This window comes from Coenobita brevimanus, chromosome 108 (assembly GCF_032717465.1).
Source record: "Coenobita brevimanus isolate Jiangsu-jjx chromosome 108, ASM3271746v2, whole genome shotgun sequence".
Lineage (NCBI taxonomy): Eukaryota > Metazoa > Arthropoda > Malacostraca > Decapoda > Coenobitidae > Coenobita > Coenobita brevimanus.
Window position 1 is genome coordinate 1,822,037 of NC_137061.1, and position 10,979 is coordinate 1,833,015.

The 10,979-nt window shown below is 42.5% G+C and overlaps 1 protein-coding gene across 1 annotated transcript in view; it reads right to left on the reverse strand.

Moving 5' to 3' along the window:
* Positions 1 to 223: 223 nt before the first annotated feature.
* Positions 224 to 10,979, reverse strand: part of LOC145416895 (uncharacterized) — a 21,255-nt gene continuing 10,499 nt past the window's right edge. Inside the window, exons 3-7 of the mRNA XM_080285760.1 lie at positions 8,248 to 8,335; positions 6,645 to 6,730; positions 5,171 to 5,278; positions 2,896 to 2,955; positions 224 to 310 (exon numbers count right to left, since the gene is read on the reverse strand). Of these exons, the coding sequence (XP_080141886.1) occupies positions 224 to 310; positions 2,896 to 2,955; positions 5,171 to 5,278; positions 6,645 to 6,730; positions 8,248 to 8,335 (429 nt within the window). The remainder of the gene's footprint in view (positions 311 to 2,895; positions 2,956 to 5,170; positions 5,279 to 6,644; positions 6,731 to 8,247; positions 8,336 to 10,979) is intronic.

Here is a 10,979-nt window from a genome sequence, read left to right on the forward strand (position 1 = left end):
ATGTCTTTGATTTGATTTCAAGGCCTCGGTGAAGCATCTTAACCTAGTGTGACCTCTCTTGAAACCATTCTTCCTGTGTGACCTTGCCCTATTTTGACCCCTGTTGATATTACCCTTGCCCTTCCGTGACCCGTGCGTGACCTCTCGACCTGCGCTTGATCTCTTGACCTCTGCGTGACCTGTTGACCTGTGACCTCTTGCCCTTCCGTGACCTCGTGTGACCTCAGAGCTCGATGGCCTCGGGGTCCCTGTAGGTCATGCCCGTCCGGATATTCTTGACGAAGCGCATCACAGCCCACAGGCCCAGCGTCTGAGGAAGGTAGATTATGGGGAATTAGATAGATGGATAGATAGATGGATGGATAGATAGATAGATAAATAGCAGATAGATGAATAGATGGATAGATAGGTAGATAGACAGATAGATGGATGGATGGAGAAGTCTAAGATGGAGACGAAGAAGAATATATTACATTTGAAGTAGAAGTGTAATAATAATAATAATAATAATAATAATAATAATAATAATAATAATAATAAACCACTGACAGAACGATGCCAGGCAAGGTTATTCACACCAATTACGACTCGCTGATGGGACCGTGGCAGCCTCAATTTGCACCAACTCATTCATATCATTCTAAGCCTCGCAAAGTTCCATTCTCAGCATTTTAATCACCTACCCTCGTTCCTCATTCAGCTCCGCAGTTCCGTGAATAGCATCGTATCCTGGTCTGTCGTTTTCTTTTTATAATATTTAGGGGTAACAATTTTATTTTGCACAGGTGAGACTTCGAATTAGAGGGGTTGGATTTAGCATTTGTTATTATTATTATTATTGTTATTATTATTATTATTATTACTACTACTACTACTACTGCTACTACTACTACTACTCCTACTACTACTATCATTTTTCATTAATAGGAAGCTTTCAAAACCAGAATAAATTTGTCTTGTAGCAGAAAAAAAATTACAAAAAAGCGTCCCAATAATGAAGGGGTTATTAACGAGATAATTAAAACAGGTAAGCATCGGTAGTCAGCCAGGTAGCGTGTCACCTCATTAAGCCCTTCAGACCAAGGACTTATTTCCTCCCACGATTAGATGCTTCGTAATAAGAGCCTTTGGTAGTGAAAGGGTTAATGAAGGCTGGATCTAAACCCCTCATTTCGAAAAGTCTGATTTTGAGTGTACCATTAAGCTGGAAAAATATCTCTGGACGTGGTGGCGCCGTGGACTTTAGGTGGAGCAATTGCGGCGTCCACCCATGGGTCAAATTTCCTCATATTTCCCCGCACCTCGCCGTGGGAAGGGCCCTGGTCATACCCTGGTGAAGCGCTGTCTTCCACAATGGGGTAATGGATCCTTAGACGGCGTATGTACTATTTACCTGTAGGACGGCCTCAGAAATACTTGTTTACCTGTGGTCGACGGGTCTGTTCGGCCACATAGATCGGTATATTGTATTTGTTATTCTGCATACAAGTCTCTGCTTAACTGAATATAATCGTCTAGTGGCAGCGAGAAGAAAAATAAAGTCTGTAACAATTAAAGCAGGTGAGCACATTTAATGACACTCAGGTAGCGTGGACTGTAATTAACGAGACACAGGTAAGAGAGAGAGAGAGAGTTGATGAGAATGAAAGAATCCGTGAAATAGTGTGAAAATGTGAGTGAAGTGTGAGAGTAAGATAAACGAGAGAGAGAGAGAGAGAGAGAGAGAGAGAGGGAGGGAGAGAGAGAGAGACGTATTATATATTCAAAACAGTGCACTCGCCTCCCCCTGAATTCGCAAACTGCAGTCAAGTAGGATATTTTATTTTTTCCAGGAGCGTCAAGGGTAGGATAGGTGGAGATAGGCCAGGTTGGGATAGGTAGGGTTAGTCTCATAGGGTAGGGTAGGGTAGGGTACGGTAGAGTAGGGTATGGGGGTTAGATTGCTTAGGATAGGGAAGGTAAGAGTGATTTAGTAGACTTGGGTTAGCTAATTTGTAAGGTCAGGTTAGGTCAGGTTTAAATACACCTCATTAACTAGGGCAAATTAGCCATATGACCCAAGCTGTGAAATAACGCGACCCGGGCCAACCATCTCCTTAATTACGGTGGGAAATGACACACCTCATTATATCCACGACTTAATGACCTCATGCACTGTTTACCACCGCTATAATTATGCTCCCACTGTGCCATTAGTCGTCCCAAATTATGCTTCGAATTTTTAGTGGTGTGGTTCGCTCGGGGGGTGTGCGGGGTAGGGTGTGAACTGGGAGGATGTGGGGTGTTTAGGATGGGAGATGGGATGGGGGATGTACATGGGGAGTGGAGAAAGAGGGGGACGATGAAGGATGCTTTGGATGGAAGGAGGGATGAGGAATGTGCATAGGGAGTGGAGAAAGACGGGGATGTGAAGTGAGAGGATGAAGGATGCATAGGATGGAAGGAGGGATGGGGAATGTGCATAGGGACTGAAGAAAGAGAGGGATGTGAACTGGGAGGAGGAGGAGGGACGCTTAGGATGGACGGAGGGATGGGGAATGTGCATAGGGAGTGGAGAAAGACGGGGATGTGAACTGGCAGGATGTGGGATGCATAGGATGGGAGGAGGGATGGAGGATGAGGATGGGGTGTGGAGAAAAAAAAAATCTGATCGCATGAATATATTTGAGAACGGTATGGCAGGCCTTAAAATCGTGCATATATTTACGGGAAAGAAAATTGCTTTGGGGGAAATTGAGTTTAATGTTAGGGAAGTGGAAGTGGGAAGGAGATTTGTGGAGAGAGAGAGAGAGAGAGAGAGAGAGAGAGAGAGAGAGAGAGAGAGAGAGAGGACATCCACGTGCATAATACATAAATAAAATGAAAATGAAAAATAAAATCGACTCCTTTACTTACATTGATGCAGACACGGGCGAGGAAGAAGGCCACCTCTGCTTTACACATCACGTCGAACCTCTGTAGAAAAAAAAAAAAAGGAGAAATGAGAACGATAACTACAAATAAACAAACAAATAAATAATCCCGCCTCTGAGTCACAATATCGTAATCGTAAGCCATAATTTCTTCGTCTCAGTAGGCTTCCTCAACACCTTTTTCATAGCGATTTATTTTGCAGATCTACAGCTTTTGATCCCTTGCGTGTTATATCATATGTGTCTATATTTTTACGTATCTAATTCTCCACTTCGATAGCGTCTTAGATATTTTAATCTATCTTACAGACGATTTTACTCAGGATATTTTTTTGAACGGGAAGGGTTGCCTATAGCCTCCCCAAACCCCTCCACCACCAGGATGCTCTTCTAAGCTAAATCATCTGACGGCAACAGCAACAGGAAGTAAATATGTGACAGCGTTCCCATACCTTAGAAAAATGTACAGAAAGGAATTGATAAGTTAGCAAGCCCCCTATGCTATCGATCTGTCTGTCTCTCTGTCTGTTTGTGTGTGTGTCTGCCCTATATATATCTATCTGTCTGTGATCTGACGCACAACTTAAGCTAAGAGTCTTTATAAATAGTGCACCAGGTGTTTGGGGGGACACAGGTGATGTAGGGGGTCGGAAATGACTCTGGCGAATTGAAGGAGAGGGTGAATGAGGGGGGCGTGGGAGGGGGACGTGGGTGGGGGGGGACTGTGAGGGGCGTGGGAGAGTGGTGGGAGAGGCACAACAAACCACAGGTGTTACTGATGGTAGGGGGATTAAATGGGATGGGAAAATTGGGGGAGAAAGAGGATATAGGAGTGGGGATAGGAGGGAGTGGGGGGCGTGAGAAATTGGTGGGAGAGGCACAGGAGAGACCAGGTGTGTGTGTGTGTTTGTGTGTGTGTGTGTGAGAGAGAGAGAGAGAGAGAGAGAGAGAGAGAGAGAGGTATGTGGAAGGAGTGAGGGAAGCGGAAATGGGTAATAAAATGAAGGTAAAGACTCCGGCAGGTGTGCGGAAGGAAGGAGAAACGATGGAAGGTGACACTAAGAAGGCCTGGAAGATGTTGAACAAGGAAGAGGTTAAGAGAGAGAGAGAGAGAGAGAGAGAGAGAGAGAGAGAGAGAGAGAGAGAGAGACGAAGAAGTAGTAGAGAGAAAGACTTTAAGGAAAAGGGGAGTAAAGGAAGCTAAGAAGAAAGATGTAAAGACAAAGGAAGTGAAAACTGGAAGGCGAAAGGAGAGAGAAAAGAAAAGGTGCCGAGAGGAGAGAGAGAGAGAGAGAGAGAGAGAGAGAGAGAGAGAGAAGAGGGCCAAGAAAAGTAGAACAAGAAAATGGCTAAAAGAAAGGAGAGAGAAGGAATAAGATGCAAAAAAAAAAAAAAAAACTTAGGTTACGTTCGTCCGTATTAGGTCAAATTAAGTGAAGTTAGGTTAGGTTAGGTTAGGTTAAGTCAGGAGGGACGAAGGAAGAGAGAGAAGGAAAGAAATACGGAAGAGAGAATTAGGAAAGCGAAAGAAAATATTTGACAGAGAAGACGGAGGAAGAGAGAAGATGGGAATGCGAAGAATGGAAAGAGGTGAGGGGATAGAGAGAGAGATGTAAAGATAAAGAGAGGGAAAAGAGAGAAAGAGGGGAAATTAAAGGGAAAAGAGTTGAGGGGAGTAAGAAAACCAAATGGTAAGAAATTAGGTGACCTGTAAAGATAAAACAAGAAACAGCAAAAGAAATTACAAGACAGAAGAAAGAAGATGACGGAGCAGCAACTTTAAGGAGTAGAGAAAGGGAGAGGAAGAAAGAAGGCAGTACCAAAAGGGAAAGAGGAAAGGGAAGGAAGAAAAGAGAGTAGTGAAAAGAGGGGAGAATTTCGGAAGGAGTGAAAAGAGATGGACTGGCAAAGGTAATGTATGAGGGGAAGGGGAAAGGGGAGAAAATCAAGAGCAGTGGGGAAATACTAAAGTTGATGGGTTGGAATGGAAAAAGTTGAGAGCATGGATGTGAGGAGGAGAGGAAGAGATGACAGGAGGGGTGGAAGTGGGAGACTGAGGAGTGTTGAGATGAAGTGAAGGGGGTGAAGTGTTGAGAGAGAGAGAGAGAGAGAGAGAGAGAGAGAGAGAGGAAGGAGGGAGGCTGACAGAGAGGAAGGAAAGGGAAAGAGAAGATTTGAGAGGGAAAGAAGACAAAAGGGAGACATGCTGGAGACGAAAGGATGAGAGAGAGAGAGAGAGAGAGAGAGAGAGTACTTACCTTGTTGACGTGATCCCTGAGCACATTTGAGTACATGCAGCACACAGCCTCCAGTGCCATAAAGGCGATATTGGCAACGACCCACGGCGTTACCAGGCCACACCGCTCCTGTAGTAGTAGTAGTAGTAGTAGTAGTAGTAGTGGTAGTGAAAGCAGTGATATGAACGTCAGTAGTTAGTTGTGTTAGTAGTTATAGTGATGGGCATAGTCGAGGTGGTCGGGGAAGTATGTTATGTGTGTGTGTGTGTGTGTGTGTGTGTGTGTGTGTGTGTGTGTGTGTGTGTGTGTGATGTTTTCCCTGCTTTATTTATTTTTATTTTTATAGCTATTAGTAATGCTGAATAGCGTAAATAATTTTTAGAATCAGTATTAAAGTAAACAGAACTGAGCATTATTCTCACCTGTCCACATCACCTGAAAAAAAAATAATATATATTTTTCTGTTTCCCATTAACCCCTTCAGCTCGAGGACACTTTTTTTTTTACTAAATCTCTCTCCTATGATGCCATTTTATTCATCTCAGGAAAAAACCCATAGATGCGAAGAAGAAAAAAAAAGGAAAATATATATATAACTTGTAAAGCTTGAGAAAGTCTCTCCAAAATTAAAAAAAAAAAATAATCGTCTGTCTCCATGGCTGAAAAAAAAATCGTCTTAGGGCACCAAGAAGTTAGCCAAATAGTCAAAAATAAGTCACTGAATAAAATGAGTTAAGAAAAAAATTACACAAATGAACAATTAATTTTACCCAAAGAAACTATAATTTTTAGCTCAAGGAATCCGAAGTTTTTTTTTATGGAATCGAAAGTTCTTCCTTTTTTTTTCATGGGATCCGAAGGTTTTTTTTAATATTCTATTTTTTTGCATTTTTTTTTTCGTGGAATCCATTTATTATTTTCCTTTTTCCTCTCAATCCAAAGGTTTTTTTTTCTTTTTTCCTGGAATCCACTTATTCTTCGTATTTTCTTTCCTTTTTTACACGTCTAGTTGGAGGTAATCCCCGGTTCTGGAAACATGGCTCTTGTGTTTAGCTTTTATTGATGTGTAGAGAAGCTTGGCGAGACTTTTTTGTAATAGTATTTTGACAGGAATTTTGCAGTGTGGCCTAATTCTGTTTTTTTTTTTTTCTGAGCTGCTTTTCTTGTTTGATTTTTTTATGCTTGGTTATTAGAGGTTTTGCTGATTTCTCTCTCTCTCTCTCTCTCTCTCTCTCTCTCTCTCTCACACACACACACACACACACACACACACACACACACACACACACACACACACACACACACACACACACACACACACACACATATTCCTACACCTGCCTCACCGTTGGGTATCTAATCTCACACCTAGCTCACCTCACACCTGGCCTACTTCACACCTGCCTCACCCCACACCTGCCTCACCCCACACCTGCCTCACTCACACCTGCCTCACCCCACACTTGCCTCAGCTCACACCTGCCTCAGTACTCACCTCCTGTACCCCGATGAGCATGAATGAGCTGAGTGCGATGAGTGTGATGTGAGTACCCAAGGTGGACATGTACGAGATCTGCACACCTGTCGAAGAGAAAGAAGGGGGTTAGTGGAGAGTGCAAGGAATACAACTGAGTACAAAGGAAAGGAGAGGGTTATACATACATCTATACATACATACAAATACATACACACATACATATACAACATACACACATAAATCATACACATACATACATATACAACATACACAGATACATAATCATACATGTATACATACTCATACATAAAATAACATACATACATACACAACATACAAACGTACATATAACATACATACATACACAACATACAAACGTACATATAACATACATACATATATATACAACATACATACATACATACATACATAATGAAATAACACAGATGTCTTCTTTTGACTCTGTTCTCCTTCTCTACTAAATTACTGTTATTTCTTCATACATCTTTTCTTTCATTGTAGTTCTTTTTTCTCATTCAAGTAAAATTTGGAGAAGAAGGCTACATTAACACTGTCTCTTCTTATTTATTATTATTGATACTGGTGATAATAATAATAATCATCATCATCATCATAATCATCATCATCATCATCATCATCATCATCATAATAATAATAATAATAATAATAGTAAAGTATAATCCATTCTCTCGTTATCTGACGACTCTAAAAAATATATAATCCTTTCAAAAAAATGGATAGCTACTCAAAAACAAGAAAATCCATAGAAATATATAGACCGAATTCTGATGATAATATTCTAGTGGTTCCAAAATTATCACTCAGCTCCTATGACTCAAAAAAATGGCACAAGAAAATAAAAAACCACAACTACCACAATTACCACAATCACTACCACTTCTACTACTATTCCTACTACTACTACTACTACTACTACTACTACTACTAAGGGATGTTGAGAGCGAGCGAAGGTTAATGAGAAATCGTTAATTGAAAAGCGAAAATTGAAAGAAAGAAAATATTGAAGATGCGAGAGTCGCCAGGTGAGCAAATGACCCAGTGAGAGAGAGAGAGAGAGAGAGAGAGAGAGAGAGAGAGAGAGAGAGAGAGAGAGAGAGAGAGAGAGAGAGAGAGAGAGAGAGAGAGGCCAGGTGGAGATTAAGCAAAAAAAAAAACCTACATTGTAAAAGAAAAAAATGAACCAGGCAATTAGAACTCTCTCTCTCTCTCTCTCTCTCTCTCTCTCTCTCTCTCTCTCTCTCTCTCTCTCTCTCTCATCGGTCGTAATATCAGACTGATATCTATGGAAACCAGCCAGATTTTTTTTTTTTTTTTTTGAGCGTGGGAAGCTTGTGTGAAAAAAAAAAATGTTGTCTGGATGTTAATGAAGAAAAATGAAAAAATACTGGGAGAGAAGAGTGTGTGGGAGATGAATGTGGCGGAAGGTAATGTAGGAGAGAGAGAGAGAGAGAGAGAGAGAGAGAGAGAGAGAGAGAGAGAGAGAGAGAAGAGAAAAGCAGAGCAAAGCAGAGATAATGATGAACCCACATAAACATTCCCCGCATCTCTCTTCCCACCACAAAAACATTTCCGTATTTACCATAATAAACATCCTGCAGGTGCTCCGGGTTCTCTGCGTTCACCACCATCCTCCACACGTACACGAGCACCACCACCACGGACGAGCTCTGTACGGTGGAACAATCTTGGTATTAGTTGGCGATGGAGATTGTTCGTGTCAGCCTGATGCGCTCTACATGCTTAGTCAGTGTGTGTGGGTGTGGGTGTGTGTGTGTGTGTGTGTGTGTGTGTGTGTGTGTGTGTGTGTGTGTGTGTGTAGTCGACTATACTTACAAGACCAAACTGAAGGTGATGTAAAGAAAAATAAAATAAGCTTTTCACTCCGAATAATATTTTTTTTTCATTCTGTTGTTACTGCCACCAGAGTGCTATATCATTTTCGGGATGAACCTCTTATAGTGTTGATTGTGACCTCAAGTTCAGGTGAATCTGAACCCAGTGGACTGCAGGCTGAGGAAGTCGCCCTGCGCCTGTAGTACACCACCCTCCTTTCGTGGGATGGGGAGTTGGGGGACGTTTGTATGGGCAGTCGAGCACCTAGTTACACCTGTGCCACCACCTGAAGGCCCTCCAGCGCTATTATTTTTATCACAAATATTTCCCAGTACCGGAGCCTGTGTCAGAGCGCATCGATCTGTGTCAGTGAATATCGTTTGAAGTCCCCATTATTTTCGTGTATTTCATTTATTAATTTTCGTGTTGACCATTTAATACTGACCCGGAAAAAGTTCAGTCAGTTGGCATTTATGACTGGCAGTTCAAAGTGTACTGTGCATTGGTATTTGTGGAGGGGGGAGGAGGGAAGGAGGGGGATGGTGGGGGTGAATTGGGGGAGGGAGGGAGGGGAGGGGAAATTAGGGTAAAGGGAGAGGTGGAGGGCAAAGAAGGGGAAAGGGAGGAAGGGTAGATATGATAGGGAAGCTGGTAAGGGAGGGAATGGGGAGAGGGAAAGGAGGGGGAGGGGGATGGTGTAGGGGGAGACGTGGGGAGAAGATATGGAGGAGGAAGTGTACAAGGAGTTGGCAAAGGCATATTAAAACAGGACTTCATTTGACTGAAAGAGTTAAGGGCAAAGCAGCATAAGTAAACAGCGCGGCATGTCTTCTGAGTTAATCACACCCTCCATGACCTCTAATAAAGTTGTTTACGATCGCTGACCAAACACACGCCAATTAACGACCCTTACCACCGACCTCTTCAGTTCTTTAAGTCCCTCCTAAGTAAGAATGAAAAATAAAGGACTCGCAGTGAAGGGGTTAAGAAGATATCAAAGTTTATCATTGAACTATATGCCACATAGTTAGTATGTTGAGTTAGGAAGGGAATGCAACCTCTGATCAACTTGTTACTACTCACCGACCCAGCAGACACCAACTACCTATCCTCCAAACACACACACACACACACACACACACACACACACACACACACATTACGTACACACTAGCCACAGACCCCGACATCAAACACACACCAGCGATCACATACACACCACCTACCATACTCATCACACACACACACACACACACACACACACACACACACACACACCACACACACACACACACCACCACCACCACCACCACCAGCCACACACACACAAACTTCTCACCAATCCCAGCCCCAATACACACCAACTCTCCACACCAAATCCTGCCAAGCGTTCAAGCCGAGGTACCGCCCAGACGAACCAGGAACTTGACATTCGCGGACGCAACCCCTCAGATTCACCACTTTAGGACGTACCGTGAAAACTGGGTACGCGAGGGTGTGGAGAGGTCCCTAATTTTTCTAGAACATGTATAAATAAGGACTTAATCTTGCCGTGTTGTCGCTAGAATGTGTTACCTTGTCCTTGTGCATGAATATGTGCGATCTTTCGAGAGACCCATACCCTTTTCACTTTAACTTGGCCCAGATATTCGTCGTTTCACAGATTATTTCATGAAGCTCAGAAAAAGACTGTTACAGCTCTACATCCTTTCCACAGCACTTCCTCCTGACCAGCATAACTTTCTAGTACTAATCTATTATTACAACTCGGCATTCAAGATGGAGAGATGACAATTTTAGGCCAAGTTAGAGTAAAAAGATGGCGAAATAAGTTAGGATACTCTTTTCTAGCAAGATTAGTTATGAATATCGTAAGTTAGCTCTAAAAATCTTAAATATCTTTCCTTGTGTGAATTTTGGTTTCCTTTACTAATAATTTCAATACAATGACGTTTTTCAAATATAAACCTGTAGAAGCACTCTCTCTCTCTCTCTCTCTCTCTCTCTCTCTCTCTCTCTCTCTCTCTCTCTCTCTCTCTCTCTCTCTCTCAATTCTGCCGCACCTATCCCATATCCCATCATTAGGATTCGGATAATTTTGATGATTTTACTGCCGGACAATTAGAGAGAATGAGAAAGAGAGAGAGAGAGAGAGAAACCACCAGAGGCCCTTCATAAACGTTCGCTACTAATCCTACACATGAACGTTTCTCGCAAATCCCTCACATAAACGTTCGCGCATATCCCTCTCATAAACGTTCACCGCCACTCTCTCACACAAACGTTCGTGCTAATCCCTCTCATAAACGTTTCCCGGTAATCCCACTAACTGCCCACGGGTAATTTACTTCGATAATCGGCCAGTTATCGATACGGTCCGGCCTCTCCACACCTGTGCTAATTGGAACACAGGTAAGAACGCTTTGTACGTCAGTTTGTTCCGTAATTTGGTAAGGTAAATTGGGAATGGATCTGTGC